This window comes from Arctopsyche grandis, chromosome 6 (genome assembly GCF_051622035.1).
Source record: "Arctopsyche grandis isolate Sample6627 chromosome 6, ASM5162203v2, whole genome shotgun sequence".
Taxonomy (NCBI): Eukaryota; Metazoa; Arthropoda; class Insecta; order Trichoptera; family Hydropsychidae; genus Arctopsyche; species Arctopsyche grandis.
Genome location: NC_135360.1, coordinates 28826523 through 28842314, shown reverse-complemented (window position 1 = coordinate 28842314; position 15792 = coordinate 28826523). Strand labels below are relative to the sequence as shown.

At 34.7% G+C, this 15792-nt stretch overlaps 3 protein-coding genes across 3 annotated transcripts; 1 reads left to right on the top strand and 2 right to left on the bottom strand.

Moving 5' to 3' along the window:
- Nucleotides 1-3115: 3115 nt before the first annotated feature.
- On the bottom strand, nucleotides 3116-9305 carry LOC143912922 (uncharacterized). Its single transcript, XM_077432382.1, has 17 exons — nucleotides 9231-9305; nucleotides 9023-9156; nucleotides 8819-8949; nucleotides 8592-8749; nucleotides 7793-7943; nucleotides 7617-7723; nucleotides 7317-7538; nucleotides 7022-7234; nucleotides 6781-6958; nucleotides 6102-6277; nucleotides 5913-6032; nucleotides 5644-5845; nucleotides 5441-5557; nucleotides 5162-5370; nucleotides 3811-3906; nucleotides 3587-3742; nucleotides 3116-3507 (listed from the first exon to the last, which is right to left on the bottom strand). The coding sequence occupies exons 1-17, from the start codon at nucleotides 9303-9305 to the stop codon at nucleotides 3325-3327; spliced, it is 2628 nt and encodes an 875-aa protein (XP_077288508.1). The 3' UTR covers nucleotides 3116-3324.
- A 29-nt stretch (nucleotides 9306-9334) lies between these two features.
- fh (frataxin) lies at nucleotides 9335-10124 on the bottom strand. Its single transcript, XM_077432383.1, has 2 exons — nucleotides 9737-10124; nucleotides 9335-9669 (listed from the first exon to the last, which is right to left on the bottom strand). Exons 1-2 carry the CDS (start codon nucleotides 10034-10036, stop codon nucleotides 9418-9420), a joined length of 552 nt encoding a protein of 183 aa, XP_077288509.1. The 5' UTR covers nucleotides 10037-10124; the 3' UTR covers nucleotides 9335-9417.
- Nucleotides 10125-11701: 1577 nt separating this feature from the next.
- LOC143913658 (uncharacterized) lies at nucleotides 11702-14357 on the top strand. Its single transcript, XM_077433560.1, has 3 exons — nucleotides 11702-11956; nucleotides 12126-12337; nucleotides 12416-14357. Exons 1-3 carry the CDS (start codon nucleotides 11807-11809, stop codon nucleotides 14316-14318), a joined length of 2265 nt encoding a protein of 754 aa, XP_077289686.1. The 5' UTR covers nucleotides 11702-11806; the 3' UTR covers nucleotides 14319-14357.
- The last annotated feature ends 1435 nt before the right edge of the window (nucleotides 14358-15792 follow it).

Genomic DNA, 15792 nt, shown 5'->3' with positions numbered 1-15792 from the left:
TCAGAATTCGTAAACCGAAAGTTGTATTTTTTTTTTAATACAATATTTCATCATTTTATTTTGACCTTTTAAATTATTTTTATTTTCTTGATATTTAATGACTATTGTACTGATAGTGATTTTAAGTAATAAAAAAAAATTTAACAAAATCCGACAACCGGAAGTAGAACTTTTGTCTTGTGTAAGTTTCCATACATTTGCGCTCAACGTGTATCGAAAATGCTGTGATAGCTATTAGTATTTCATAATGCTGCCGGTAAGTGTGAATGTGTCACAAAACAATATCGAATTTTGTTTTGTGACCATCTTATGCTCCTCAAATACATGGGGTGGTCACATCCAAGTTTTGTGATCTTGCGAAAATTCGAACTCGAGATTTCGTCTGATTCGAAATCAGAATCGATTATTGATCACGTTTTCATGATCTAGAAAAAATGTGTGTATGTGTGTGTGTGTGTCTGTTTTTTTGGGGATTTTTTGAACACCGTTAGTCCTATTGAACTGAAACTTAGTATCGGTTACTGAAATTCTTATCGACACGACGTAAATTTTTTTCAAATTTTTAAGTTGACTGGAAATGGTACCTCCCCTTATAGGTGTCCCCTTTTTTTAAAGTTTTTGAATACAATTATCTCCCAAACCGCTAACTGAATCGGATTAAATTTTTTTTACATGTAATAGAAATAATAATCTTTACAACCTTATATTTTTTTAAATATTTTTATCTGAACCGGAAGTAGTAGTTTTACTCTAGAGAATCGAGGTTTTTTATGTTTTTCTCAGAAACCTTTTGGTTTATTGAACTAATATTTCATACCTAGTTTTTAATTATGGTTATGTTATTTTATCATCTTATTGTATATTTTTTTCTTTTTGTGACTATGGCGAAATTGCAAATAAATTAATTAATAATAGGCCAGTACAACTAAATATAACCAACTAACCAACTAAATATATAACTAACAGTACAAAGAAAATATAACCAACCTCCAGTTAGACTCACAGTACAACTCCACTTGTTAACATGCGGATGGTTCCAATGTCACAACACGTGTTATAGCACGTTCCGAATGGCTACGACAAATCAATGCACACCACAGTTTTTGGTTGCAGTCACATTAATTCACGACACAAGAGTCGAGTCGACAACCCAGGCCCTGTAATGCACAACACACGCGACATCGTTTTGCGTAATTGCGCGATCCGTATTTGCATATTGCGGAATTGAATTAAACGACTCTGCACAACGGAACATATTCGCTTTGTGAACAAGGGTGGCGTTGTTATTGTTTTCAGTACGTACGTACGCTTTCAAAAACACTTTCAACATTTCAACGGTGGTAGCTGAACTTTGGATACCATTATTTTCATGGACCTAATATGTGCATTCGTTTGTACATCGCGTCACGTCGCTCCAATGTGCTGGGTCGCTCCAGTATGTGGCACTACGTTGCCCAAACATGGCCGCCTAAAAAAATTGATTAATCTATTCTTCCCTCGATTCCTCATCTTCACTTTATTGACTTACTAGAATGAAAAACGCTTTTGGTGGTATAGCGGCCTTTTTGGTTTACAAGCTTATTGTAAGTACATTGTATTCGCAAAGAAAATTGTAAATAGGTTTTTGAACTCTTTTTCCTAGTATGCTGTACATTAACATTAGAATAATATAATACTGTTGCGTAGGGGTGGGTGGAGGATCCAAGTAAAAGGCCAACAGTCGTTTCACAGCATTTATTGATGATTAAGGAGATACACGCACTGACAGTGCTCAGTCCAGAATGACATGATATCGCCTACGTACCGCCTTATAGAGGGTAGATCTCTCAGGACGCCTAATCTGTTTACCTGTTGTATAGTCACGTATTCGGATATGTGTTTCCACGACATTGGGTCTCCCCGTACCGATTCTGAGAAATAACTAATAACGGTTATTGTTTAGCCTAAATGCACTTATAGTCCAGATATAATCCTTCGAAGTAAGTGCATGCACTTAGTTAACCCGATAACAGATATCCGTTGGTCTAAGTGCAATTCGCTCAATCCGCTGCATACGTAACAATACTATGATTACTAACCAAATAAAGTAAAATTGTAAAATAGAAAATGATCAGTAGATCAGTAGCTATTAAAATAGATATAAGATGTATTGTGAACATAATTTAGTAATAATAAAAAGCATTTAAAAATCAAAACTAAAATTCGCAACGAAGGGGCTAGTTCGGCGGAAGGGTTGTCTGAACTGCACTGGTTTATTTTATTTTATTTTACATAGATATATACCAGGAAGGTCTAACAGGTACACCCCAATGCGCCTTCCTAGACAATTAATTAAAAACATAACAGCATTTTTATTACATAAATCGCTCTATTGCGAGATACGGAAGAGCACAAAATTTACAATGAATTAATCCTATGGATTTAGACTTGAACATAATTTATTTTTTACATATTGTACATAAATCAAATTCAGATTTTTGTGACATAGCGCGTAGGATAATTTTTGGCAATTTGATGGAGGAACCGTTTCAACAATTAAATCAGATAAATTGACAAACTCTGATAAGAAACTATCGACTTGGAGTCACAAATATCTAAGTCTGACCAGCAGTATTAAATATTAGCTCGGGATCGAACCCGGTAATCTCTCGGTGCTTAACATAAACGCAACCACCGAGGCCATATATTAGCCATACTGCTGGCTAACATATTGGTTGAGTGATATCAACATGCTTTCGGGAGTTCCTACGGACTCGAGGTTATTCGTTGTGTAGCTATGCCCCAAGGTTACTCGATTTAGGGTCTACGGAGCGAGTTGAATTGTTTCTTTGCCCTTATGTTAGCGAAGATAATTTCAGGCAAGGGTGGCTCTGCATGCTCATACAGGAACGCGATGATGCAATCATGCAACTTAGGTTTTTGGAAAAGTAATAGGAATCTCTGAGAGCATGATTTAACCAGCCAAGCTACGCATTACACAGCCAACCTATATAAATCGGTCCACCAGGATTTAAGCCAGCATACCAGCGCCAGACGCCCAGACCAAAATTATTATTTTTTAACTCATTTTGCCTTTTTATTCAAAACTTTGCTATTAATCAATGAACAAGTATATGTAGTTGTTTTGTCCTCTTTTATTTAACTTCATTAAAATAAAATTCAGAAAGCTCATTATAAATACATTGTGCATATATAAATACATTATAAGAGTAAGCAACCAGCTTATTTTTTATTGCAAAATATTCACTTGGATATACATAAGTTCAAAACCTATCAAGCATGTTAAACAAAATATACAAGGAGTGCAAAACAATGAAAACTAGACTACATCATATCCTTGATGTGCGTAGTAATAGCAGCTATCATTGCAGCATCAGGAAGAGACAGGATAGCGTTGTTCTGAAATTCTGGCCTCCTCGAAATCTGACCCCAAGCTCGTTCCGCAGATAACGACATCGGAGTGTTCAACAAAGCAGACCAATCGAAATCCCAAGAATTACTTAGGAACTTAAATACAAACAACACCCATACTTCAAAATACATCAGCAACTTAGAATATACACATTATATCTCAAAATAATCAAACCTGATCGAACGGTCGTCTTCCGATATAGAACATAGTGTAGATAAGAGAGACCGAGCTGACTGGCACTGTTTTTTCACCGATCAAGGGCAGATGATCTGAAGCGCCCAATTCACCCAGTATCCAATCGGAATGTTTCAACATATAATGATGCATTACCTGAAATAATTCTCAATATAGCCAAACACATTTTTTTTTGGAAGTATTGATTAATACTGGAAACTAACTTGTAAGCTGTGCTTCCCTGCACTCGTCATTAACAATTGGCTCACCATTACTTCTGAACCGTCAGGTAATTCAACACACTCGACGACAGGATTGTTCTTAAAATAAACCATTTATTTTACCAATATTATATATCCATTTTGTATCTACATTTTATGTAAATATGTATACATATGTTACAGTTGAAGTGTATCTTCCAGTTGTAATATATTGTAGCATGTGCTGGGAGGAAGGAGCCGCCATTATAATTGGTTTTCGAGGATTATCTCCAGGCTAAGTGCAAGTCGGCACCCGGTCCCTTCTCAGAACTGACAGCGATAGCGTGGGACTGAGTGTCGTGGGAATGCATATCCGAGTACACGCCTAAGCAATAGGGAAGCAACCGGACGTCGAAGATGCAGGGAGTGACCTGTCCTTTATAAAAGGGTACTCAAGGCATTCAAGGCATTCTGGACGGAGCACTGGCGTATCTGTATCTCCTCAATCACCAATAAATGCTGTGAAGTGACTTTGGCCTTTTATTTGGATCCTCCACCCACCCCTATTAACAATATTATGACTAGTTGGAATACACATAGTCCATCTAACCTGGTATCAACTAGCGTTGTAGTTGAAGTGTATTTTCATCTATATTGTAATATATTTTGACTAGTTGGAATATATTCCGTCTAACTCACGTAAGTTGATTCATATGGCGAATTGCATTCCAACTGGTCCAAATATATTACAACTGAAAATGCAGTTCAACTATATTCAAGATGGAGAGGTTAGGTTTTTGTGAAAACGTCACTCGACTAGTAAATTGAGCTAGAAAGTCACATTTTTGTTTTGAATACTTTCTTAGAGGTTTCGTAATACGATGCTCATTACCATAATTCGTAATAGCTAGAAAATGTTAACGCATTACTGAATTCTAAAGCATTCGTAAAAACATCAGCACTGTCAAGAATTAAGGTCTGACCGCACTATGCGTCTGCGACACGAACGGCAGCGTGCGGCCAAATATTGTTTGTATGAAATTGTATGAGATATAACGCACTACGCGTCACGCGACAGAGTTGCCTTTTGTATCAACTTTGCCGTATTGTGTCGTGCTGCAGCAGTCGACGGCCGTATAGTGCGGTCAGACCTTTAACTGTTATATTACACTGGCGCACATTATTGAAAGTGTATTTGCGCTTTTAGAGCTATAATTTACTAGTTGAATTGTATTCGAATATGAATGACCTAAAGCGCCAGTTGGAATACATATATATTACAACTGAAAATACACGTCGACTATAACATACATATGTATATATGTATATGTATAATACAAATATTGAATAAAAGGGACAAAATGAAAATATGTACCGGGTATGATTTTCCCATTAACTCCACAATCCCTTCGAGACCAAAATCTTCAATATTCTCTACAGATTGTTGAGTTTGCTTAATGAAGTTTTGTATTTGTTCTGTGTGCTTGTTTTCTTCGTCGATCGAACACAATGCTTCGGCTATCGCTAAAGCAACAGATGATACGCTGCTTAAACTTCCGTCAAAACTCACAGAATATAAAGTATCTGAAAGCGGCCAAATTTTAATACAACACAAATCTAAACTAAATTAAAATAAAATAAGAAAATCTCTCACTCGTTCTATCTTCCGACATTGATTTTTCTTTACGGCGTAGAGGTTTCTTCTTATCCTTTTTTGGATTCGTCTTTTTTGCATCTTTCGCATTGGGAATGTTTGCTTCAGGTCCGTCAGCTATAATTATACATTTTCTATAATATAATATAAAGAATGTCCGAAATTAAACCATATGACAAAATAAACTTAAAATTAAAAATTACGTTTAATATCTTTTGCTGTAGTTCCAGATATAGAAATCAGCTCCTCATACAGAGCCATCAATAAAAATTGCAACAAAACTGAATCTGCCACCGGCGTAGACGTAGCTGGTAATATTTCAGATATCAGCTTTGAAATTGTGAAAAGTGAACGCGGCACACAATCCCACAATTGAGAAAAGCATGTAAGACACAAAGACATAGCCTGAAAGCAAAATTATTTCTTATTATATTTACAAAAATATAAAAACACCAGAATTCAATTAAGCTACCTGATACATTGAGGCTCCAGTTTGAAATGCATTGATCAAGGTTTGAGCGATGGACGGTAAAATAGGTGATACCAGTTCTAAAATACCAGCCAACCAAGGTGGATGCTTCAAAACCCACAGCTACAAATTTTAAAATGATTACTAACCAATAAATAACAAATATGTTTAGCCGAATCGAACATTTCTAACCTGACGTCTGTCCAAACTTGCAGACCAGGTTGTACCGGTGGATTCGAGTGCTTCGATTAAGGCTCGTTTCATATCCTTTTCAGAACAAGCCGATACGACTATGTAAGTCAGAGCTTTTACCACTTCGGCATTCATTTTATTTGACGGTTCAGTTGTCGGTATTGACATGGAAGGTTCTTAAAAAAGTGAGTAATATTTTTATGATAAAAATATTAAATTTATTGATTTAAATATCAATATATCAACCAGCAGAATAAATATCAATATCAACCAACAGATATGCTTGGAACTAGTTAACATATAATGCTTGGAACAAAGTGGTCACGGGTTCAAATTCCACTGGCTTCTGCTGGCCAAACCTTGGATTTGTGACTCCAGGTCAATCGTTTCCTATCATAATTTGCCAATTTATCTGATTTTCATTGAAACGGTTCCAACAAATTGGCAACCTTAACTATTTTCTCGCAAATCTCGAGTTTTGAGCAATGTCAAATTTCGCTTAATTGTATAAAAATGTTGCACATTTACAAATTTGACCATAGATGTCTCTGTGGGTGTTAATTGATATGTATTTACTGTATCAAATGTACAATGTTTCTGGCCAGGAAGGTGCATTGGGATTGCCTGTTAGGCCTTCTTGGTATAGATTAAAAATAAATAAATAAATTTGTTGGTATACCATCTTTGAATGTGACTTTTCTTTCAGTGAGACAAGATCCATCTTTTGCGCATAGGAAACTTCCACAAGACGCCGATTGATCACTTTTGCCAGACAGATCTATTAAATCGTTTGGTAACTCTTTCATGCAATGTTTCAATAAATTTGAAGACACATAGCAATCCCTCATTAATAGTACCTAATAAAAATAAAAATTGTTTCATTGATTTCATTATGATCTTCAATAACGATTCAATAGTACCTTTAGAAGTAGTGGCCAAAGGGGTTGAGGTTGCGACAGTAGGACATATAATTCCAAAGCAATTGCTGTAGAAGATGATAAATCTTTGCATGACAATGCCGTCCGATCTGAAGAATTTGTTTGAAACAAATGCGGCATGGATAAAATGTACCACAGAGATGGATAACCAGGTCTGCTTTCAAACAGAGGTACTCCAGTGGGTTGTTTAAAGACCTGATAAAAATAAAACGATATAATTTCATAATAAGAATATGGAGTCAAGAATAATTCGATTATATTATAATAATGGTCATACTTTATAAATACAATGTAAAGGTGCACCGCGCAAAAGCAAACATATCAACAATTCGTGACATTTAGCATGCACATCCCTTATTATTTTACTGAGTGAAGATATATTGAGTCCGATGAGTTCTTCGCCTCGTTCGCACACGGCAGGTAACAGTTGAGAAACGCACAGAAGTATATTAAGTATATCGTTAACCATAATAGGATTTTTCCTATGGTCTGATAATTCCTGAAATATTGTATATCATATTTATCCATATGAAATTCTCCATACAAATTAATAACAGTTCATACCAAAATTATATACCTGAGTATATCGTACAGTTAATATGGTCAAAGTTTCATTGAGCATTCCAGCAAAGACACGTTGAGCCATCTTTGGAGGCACTGTATCCCACAAATCTTGGCGCGTACCTAAAATGAACACTTTCTAGTTCATATATTACATTAAAACATATGAAGTATATTGAAATAGATTCTAACCTTGCATATAGAGCCACCACATTCTGACCGAGGACGAACCAGATTCACCGGAAGAACCTTGCAATACATACAAAGTCAATAACCTTCCATGAAGATCTAGAAGACGTTCGGCCAATGCTTCTGCCATTTCTGAATACGTCTTTTGTGTCGCCTGAATTGAAATTAAGATGGTTTTAATATCCCATGTTTTCACATACATAATTTAGGTAAAATAATTGACATGTCTGGTAGTAAAGATGAAGAGATAAAGAGACGTATGAAATTAGGATGGAGTGCATTTGGACGAATGAATGTTGTTTTTACATTAAAAATGCCACTCTGCCAGTAAAAAAAGATCTTCGATAAATGCCAGTGATGATGTATGGATGTGAAACTTGAACACTGAACGCCAAGATGCTACACAAAGTTCAAGCACTCTAATAAGTATGGAATGCTGTATGCTCGGCATAGCGAGGAAAGACAGGAAGCGGAACACGTGGGTGAGTATGACAAGGGTAGTGGACGTAGTGGATAGAGTAGAGACTGAAATGGCAATGGGCGGGCCACGTGACTAGAAGAATGGACGAAAGGTGGACAAAAGAAGTGCTTGAATGGTACCCGAAAGAATGCAAAAGGGTAAAAAGAAGACCGCAGGGAAGATGCGTAGACGAAAATAGGAAAATGTGTGGGGTTCGATGGATGAGAGTTGCGCAAAACAGAGACGAGTGGAAGCGTGTTGGAGAGGCCGTCATCCAGAGGTGGATGGTGAATATTTAGATGATGATGATGATGAATTACTTTTAAATTAAAAAATATATACCTGTAAAGATACTGTTCTTTCACTATTTCCGGTATGCTGTGAACCTTGAATATAACAATACAGACTGTTCTTTATCAGTGCTGAAGCTCCTAACGTAGCTGTCAAAACTGGCAAATCTGCATGATCTAATGCTTCTTGACTCAATACGTGAAGATGTTCTAAAATATATGTAGAATCATATTAAATTCGTGAAATATTCAATATATATTCACAAATTATATACCAACCAAGTAATTGCTCTGAAGATTTGACGATCATAGATACGAATCTATCCGGATCAGAACCTTTAACGACACCACCACAACCTCCGTGAGCTTCTTCGTCATCAACATTACCATTCAACAAACCTGATCCGACCCTAAATATTAATAACTTATTTTACAACACAATAGAATATCGGATTGTAGTGTCAAAATGTATTATATTATTACCTAAAAGCTGAAACAAATTCTTCCTCCCACCATGTGACTAATTTAACGGAAGCGAATGAAGCATTTCGGGGAAAATCCAGACGTCCGCCAACAACGCCACTACAAATACTCTCTTGTAGAACTGTTTGGTGTTCCTAATTTCAAAGATGTGTCGTTAAAAACTTTAATCATATTAAGATTATATTTTTTCACATCTACATATATTTACTTGATAGTATTGAAGGTCTCTCTGTAGCAATATAGGAACTCTGTCCATCAAATTTCCTTCTTCCATTACCTCCATGTTTGCTTATTAGATTGTAAAACAATATAAACCAAAAAACCAAAATATATTTAACAAAATTTATTATTTTATAATTTTACTAACATAACAGTGCACAAAAAAAAACAACAAATTAAACCAAACTATAAGAACATTTAGAAAAATCAACTTTCGTTTTAACTATGAGATTAATTTCTTCCTCTAACAGCTTATGAAGTGGAACTCCGTCGTGTTTATATATCCAACATCCGCTATTTTTGTCTGCAAAATCGTAACGCTTTGGGCCTGAGGTCGGCGAGCTCAACCAAATTTGTCTATTCGGAGTCTGTCGATTTATAACATAAGTTCCATACGGCTCGCCAAAAGCGACAGTCAATACACCATCCTAAAAATAGTCATTTATGAAAGATCTACACCAAATCAAAGCAAAACATCAACAAATATATCTTCACCCCGTATGTAACATCGGCTCCCTTTAAATGTGTACAATTCTCTATCAACTCTTCGAAATAATCACATAAAGATTCTAGAGTATCTTCACAAACTTCTTCGAACTTCAATGGATCTATTTTACTGCCGACATCAATACTAAACTTCACCGCTTGACCATTTTTAAAATCAAAGTGCCGCTGTGATATTATGTGTGAGTTTAGTATCCGAATTTGTGATTTGACACTTATTTGACGACTTTTGATAAGCGTTGGCACAATTCTTAACGCATTGTATCGATTTTTAATGATACTAGAGAACATATTGATCAAACAAACTGTATCCAATGCAAGACTCGTGACAGTTCAATGTATAGGTTAGCTCTGTCAAAGTCAGCTGTCAAACTTATGTGTTGCATATAATTCATATGAAGACGGCCATAGCTGTTAGAAAATAAAATATGGTTCGGTGATTACTAGTCATATGTGAACCGGTCACAGGACAACCAGTGGGCTCTAGATCGGTCACACGTGATCACCCGTCACACTAAAACTGGTCACAGCCTAAAATCGGTTAATCAGTTTTCTCGTGACCGATTTTAGGGTGTGACCAGTTTTCTCGTGACCAGATTTAGTGTGACCGATCTAAAGTAACCGGTTGTCCTGTGACTGGTTCACATATGACTAGTAGTCCGTTTACCATAAAATATATATGAAGTAACTAATGATTAACGTTGAAATCAATTGTGTTTAATAGTATTTGATTTATATATATATATATATATATATATATATATATATATATATATATATATATATATATATATATATATATATATATATATATATATTTATATATATATATATATATATATATATATATATATATATATATATATATATATATATATATATATGTATATATATTTATCTAGTACATTTGGTACTTATTTTTTTATATAATACGATTTTCCAATAAGTTTGTTACCTATTGTGAATGAACCTATCAGCCCTCAGCTGCAGCTGCAGCCCTCCCAATATAAAACATATGCATGCTATTTTTGTTTGCATTCAGTCACTGGTATAGTAAATAAGCTATTACATCCCGATTCCTGATCCATCTCTGCAGACCCGCCACTGTGAATTCCCACGAACCGCCACTGGAACCTATTATATCCAGCCAGCAGCATGGTGATTAGGTTTTTACCTAGCATCGAGAGGTCGTCGGGTTCGGTCCTGTGAGTTGACCTCGATTGAAAGGAATTTATTCTGAATATATTATCTGTAATGCTGCTGTTCAGACTTGGATATTTGCGACTCCAGATCGATCGTTTTCTCTCAGAGTTTGTCAATTTATCTGATTTCATTGTTGAAACGGTTCTTCCATTAAATTGGCTAAAAACCATCCTACCTACTATGTCTCCACTACTTTAGTATGATTTAAGTACAATAAAAATTTATGTACAAGTTTAAATTCATAAATGTCTCGTTAATTTCAAACTCTTTAGTGTCTCATGATTCAGTGACTTGTGTAATAAAAATGCTGCATTGTTTGTAATTGGCCAGAAAGGCGCATTGGTGTTTACCTGTTAGGCCTTCCTGGAATATATGTATATATGTATGTAAAATAAATAAATAAATATATTATTACACACTATTGAAATCGATTCTTCTTCATGTAAAGATAAATATTTCTCATTCTTAAAATGGTTCGGTGATTACTGGTCACAAATTATTCGTCACAAAGTCACTAAAATCGCTATAACGGAACATCTGGCAGCCGAAAAGTCCATCATACTAACGATATTTATCATAGTAACGAGAACTTGAGTGCCAAATGTTGTGTATTCGCGATTTTCATGGCAAAAATTGTCTTTGTGACCACCCCAATGTGACGAATAGTCCAATTACCTCTTAAAATACATACGTACATATAAAGGCTGTATTTTGATGTGTTAAGTTCTACAAAAGTACAATCGTTGCCATGGCACTATTTTGACGTTTCTAAATAACTGCTCTGTTTTCGTTGATGTTTTGACGTTTATATGTAATTTCAATTAAACAAACATTTTTACAGTTACTTAAGTGTTTTAAATGTCACTCGTGTCTGACAAAGATAAAATAATAAGTGTGCTTCCATTTGAATATGAGTACTTGTTTGTTGGGGACTATGAATATATGAATGAACAAGAATTCAAATGTACCATAAACATTAAGAAAATCCACACCGAAGACGATGCCAAGGTATATTGCATTTAAATGAAAAAATCTATAATTTTCTATTTAATTAATAACTATTAAGTCAACTTTTTGTTTTTTGACTTACATATTTATCAACAACAATTTTATATATGAATTTTTGAATGTTTTGTTTATTTTTTAGATTAATTGTTTTTATGTATCAAAATTTCAGAAATGGATATCAAAATTTGGGGAATGCACCCTTACTACATGGAGAGTACGCAGAACATATCCAGCATCTGGAAAATGCAACATATATAAAATAGCAATGAAATGTCAACACAATGTTGACAATTACAAATTCAAAACAGCACATGAACGCAAGAAAAATCACATTTCTAAACATACCGGATGTCCTTCAACTTTACTTCTAACAATAAAAAGGTTTTTTATATGTTCTATTTTTAATTAATATCAAAATCCTTATTATATATTTAAATTCATAATCATTTAATATTGCAGATATATAAAGAAATCAAAAGCAAGAGGATTCAGAAGCTCAGACCCATCTCTAATAGAATGGCCGTGTTTTGTGGAGTTAAAATATATACACAATCATCCACTTGATACAGCGGAAGTTTTACGCTTTAGACCTCTCAGCAATGATATCAAAGAAAAACTCGTTATTTTGTTTAAAAAAGGTCACACAGCAGCTTCGGCTCTAGAAAGCATCAAGTTGGAATTGTTTTTAGATTACGATGAAAAGTATTTTGAAATTGCATCGGATAGATTTTACGTTCCGGCCATATCCCAAGTGCAGTATCTATTCAATCAAACGTTCGGTGTGACAAATTCTAAAAATCTCGCATTTAAACCTAGCTTAGAAGATCTGTTGAATAATTATAATAATTCGGTATCTATTGGACGAGCTGAAGTGGGTGCGATCGGTGAACACAAATTCGTAACAATATGCTCTCCGATTATGTCGAGAGCGCATGAATTTTTACCGCACTCTTCACAAATAGCCATCATGGAATCGTACGGAAGCATCGCCAAAAAGAGTCACAAGATATATTTTATTATATCACCAACACCGGCCGGGGCTGTTCCTTTAGGATGCATCATCACCGATTCCGACAAACAAGACGTTTTAATCGCAGCTTTGGCTAATCTGAAGCTTTGCTTCCCTGTCGATAAATCCTTCTACTGTCAAAGTTTTCCTTTCGTTTTCATGACTGATGACGATGCTAAGAAGCAAGAGTCTATCAAATTGCATTGGCCTAAGTCTTCGATACTGCTTTGTCAATGTCACGTTGTAAAGTGTGCCTGGAATTGGTTGAATTGCAATAACAATGTGCCTAAATCGATGAGAGAGGAAATTTACTATAGCGTTAAGCAGTTAATATATTGTCCGACTGAAAAAGATCTGTGGGATCTTTATACGTATCTGCATAAGAAGTATGCAATATTACCAAAATTCGTTACTTATTTAGAAACAATGTGGCCGAACAGACCGCTGTGGTCTTCGGCATACCGCAGCAACGTTCCTGTAAATGAAAATTGCGCTTTCAATTACGTTGAAGTCACTTTCAAAATAATGAAAGAATGTTTAATGGAGCGAATACAAAACTACGATCTGACACAACTCATCGATTTCATCCTGGTTCATTACGAAGCGTACGTTAAAAGGAGACTCATAGACTATTCAAGAGGAAAAGTCTGCAAGAGTCTACTTTATAAATATATTCCGCCTACATGTATCATCAATCCAAGTATGATAATACCAAGCGAAATTGACAATACTTGTTATTTTGTTCCGAGCGAGTCGGATTATAGTATAAAATACATGGTGGATGTGAAGCATTGCATTTGCTCATGCGATACAGGAAAAACTGGACAGTTGTGTAAACATTTATGTGGTGTAATTAATCAAATCGAAAACCCAACCGATGGTGTAAATGCCCCACAAAATTTTAAAGACATGCTGCATCTTATAGCTACTGGCTCGGAACCGGACACCGAACAAGATGAATCACCCGCTCCTGATTCACCGCTAAACGATGTCGAACATGTAGAAGAGAGGCCAATTTTGGAGCTGTCTGACAAAGAAAGTAAACAGCTGATGAAATTTTTCGATGCCTTGAACGACGGCTTAAAGAATCAGAGTAAATTGTTCGTCCCGGCCGTTAGAACAATGTTGAAGACTTACTCGAAGATGAAGTGTGAAATTGCGTTGGCAAACTCTGTCAAAATGTTTGGAAAGAACGTCAATTCTGCGAATAAAGTCGATATGAAATGTAAGAATCAAAAGAAGTTTGCCAAGAAGAAAATTCGGCATCAAAACACCCTACAGAAAAAATTTGTTGCTATTTTGCCGAAGGTTAGATTGGATAGTGATGTTCTGTCGGATCCTTTAGCTGTTTAATATTTATGTATTTATATGTAAAATATATTTTTATTAATCATTTTTTTTATATATTTTATAATTTAATAATATGCCTGTGTATTTAAAACGAAATATTCATGTTTGACATTGTTTGGTGTAATCATTCCATTCTGTGAATTCGTTAGATAAGTAAACACCAAAAAAAGTTCGGATGTGACCAATCCATGAGTTTATGTATGTATTTGAGAAATGTAAGAAGGTCACAAAGCAAAATTCGATAATTAAACGTACATACACATTCACACATACCGGTTATGAGAGCATTTTCTTACACAAGAAACTTACACAAGACAAAAGTTCTACTTACTTACACAAGACAAAAGGTTGTCGGATTTTGTTCAAACTTTTTTTTTTATTTAAAATCACTATAAATATTATACAAATTGAATATCAAGAAAATAAAAATAATTTTAAAGGTCAAAATTAAATAATTAAACATTGTTTTTAAAAAAATTACTACTTCCGGTTAACGAATTCTGACCAAAACCTTATCAACTCTAAGTTAGGACATAAATAATACGAATATTAATTTTCAGCTTGATACGTTTGAGGGTGTGGAAAAAATCGTGTGGTTACAAAATTTTTGACTTCTAAGAAGAAAAAACCCACTTCTGGTTTATTAAACTTAGTGTTTTTTTTTTTTCATCACATTAATACGAGGATTATACTTGAATTTTCTTGGGAAGAGCACAAATGTTTAAAAGGTCGAAAAAAATAGGGGAAGAAAAATCGAACAAGAGTAAACTGCCACTTCCGTTTGACGGATGCTAACCATATTTTGTATATGAATTGAAATTAAGCTCCAACTTCTAGAAATTAAATTTCAGTTCTATAAACGAAAAGGTTTCCGAGAAAAATATAAAAAAACCTCGATTCTCTAGAGTAAAAGTACCACTTCCGGTTTAGGAAAATATGTTTCAATTATATTGGGGTCTAAAATTTATAATTTCTTTTACATGTAAAAAAATTTCAATCCGATTCGATTGGCCGTTTGGGAGATAATTGAATTCAAAAACATAAAAAGAAGAGGACACCTACATATAAGGGGAGGCACCATTTACGGTCAACATAAAAATTTGAAAAAAAATTACATAGTATCGATAAGAATTTCAGTAACCGATACCATGTTTCAGTTCAATAGGACTAACGGTGTTCAAAAAATCCCCAAAATTAACTGACACATTTTTTCTATGTAGATCATGAAATCGTAATCAGTAATCGATTCTGAGTTCGAGTCAGTCAAAATCTCGAGTTCGAATTTTCGCATGATCACAAAACTTCATCTATGTACGAATTGGAATAAAGTAAAAATTGGATAAACCCAGATTAAACGCTCGTTAGATCATTCGATAAATGAAATTTAGCACAAATTGAAGAATTTAGTGTTGCATTTAGCTGTCGTCTTTTAAGGTCTGATGGTTATATGTTTCCAAAGTGGATTTAGTAGGCGTAA

Excerpts from the sequence above, each read along its gene's own strand:
- LOC143912922 (XM_077432382.1), bottom strand. The coding sequence starts at position 9,305 with ATGGAGGTAATGGAAGAAGGAAATTTGATGGACAGAGTTCCTATATTG. Across the intron at positions 9,157-9,230 it reads GAGACCTTCAATACTATCAA|GAACACCAAACAGTTCTACA; the intron begins GTAAATATATGT and ends CTTTGAAATTAG. Across the intron at positions 6,278-6,780 it reads AAAAGTCACATTCAAAGATG|AACCTTCCATGTCAATACCG; the intron begins GTATACCAACAA and ends CACTTTTTTAAG.
- fh (XM_077432383.1), bottom strand. The coding sequence starts at position 10,036 with ATGTTCTCTAGTATCATTAAAAATCGATACAATGCGTTAAGAATTGTG. Across the intron at positions 9,670-9,736 it reads GAGCCGATGTTACATACGGG|GATGGTGTATTGACTGTCGC; the intron begins GTGAAGATATAT and ends GACTATTTTTAG.
- LOC143913658 (XM_077433560.1), top strand. The coding sequence starts at position 11,807 with ATGTCACTCGTGTCTGACAAAGATAAAATAATAAGTGTGCTTCCATTT. Across the intron at positions 11,957-12,125 it reads ACACCGAAGACGATGCCAAG|AAATGGATATCAAAATTTGG; the intron begins GTATATTGCATT and ends TCAAAATTTCAG. Across the intron at positions 12,338-12,415 it reads TTACTTCTAACAATAAAAAG|ATATATAAAGAAATCAAAAG; the intron begins GTTTTTTATATG and ends TTAATATTGCAG.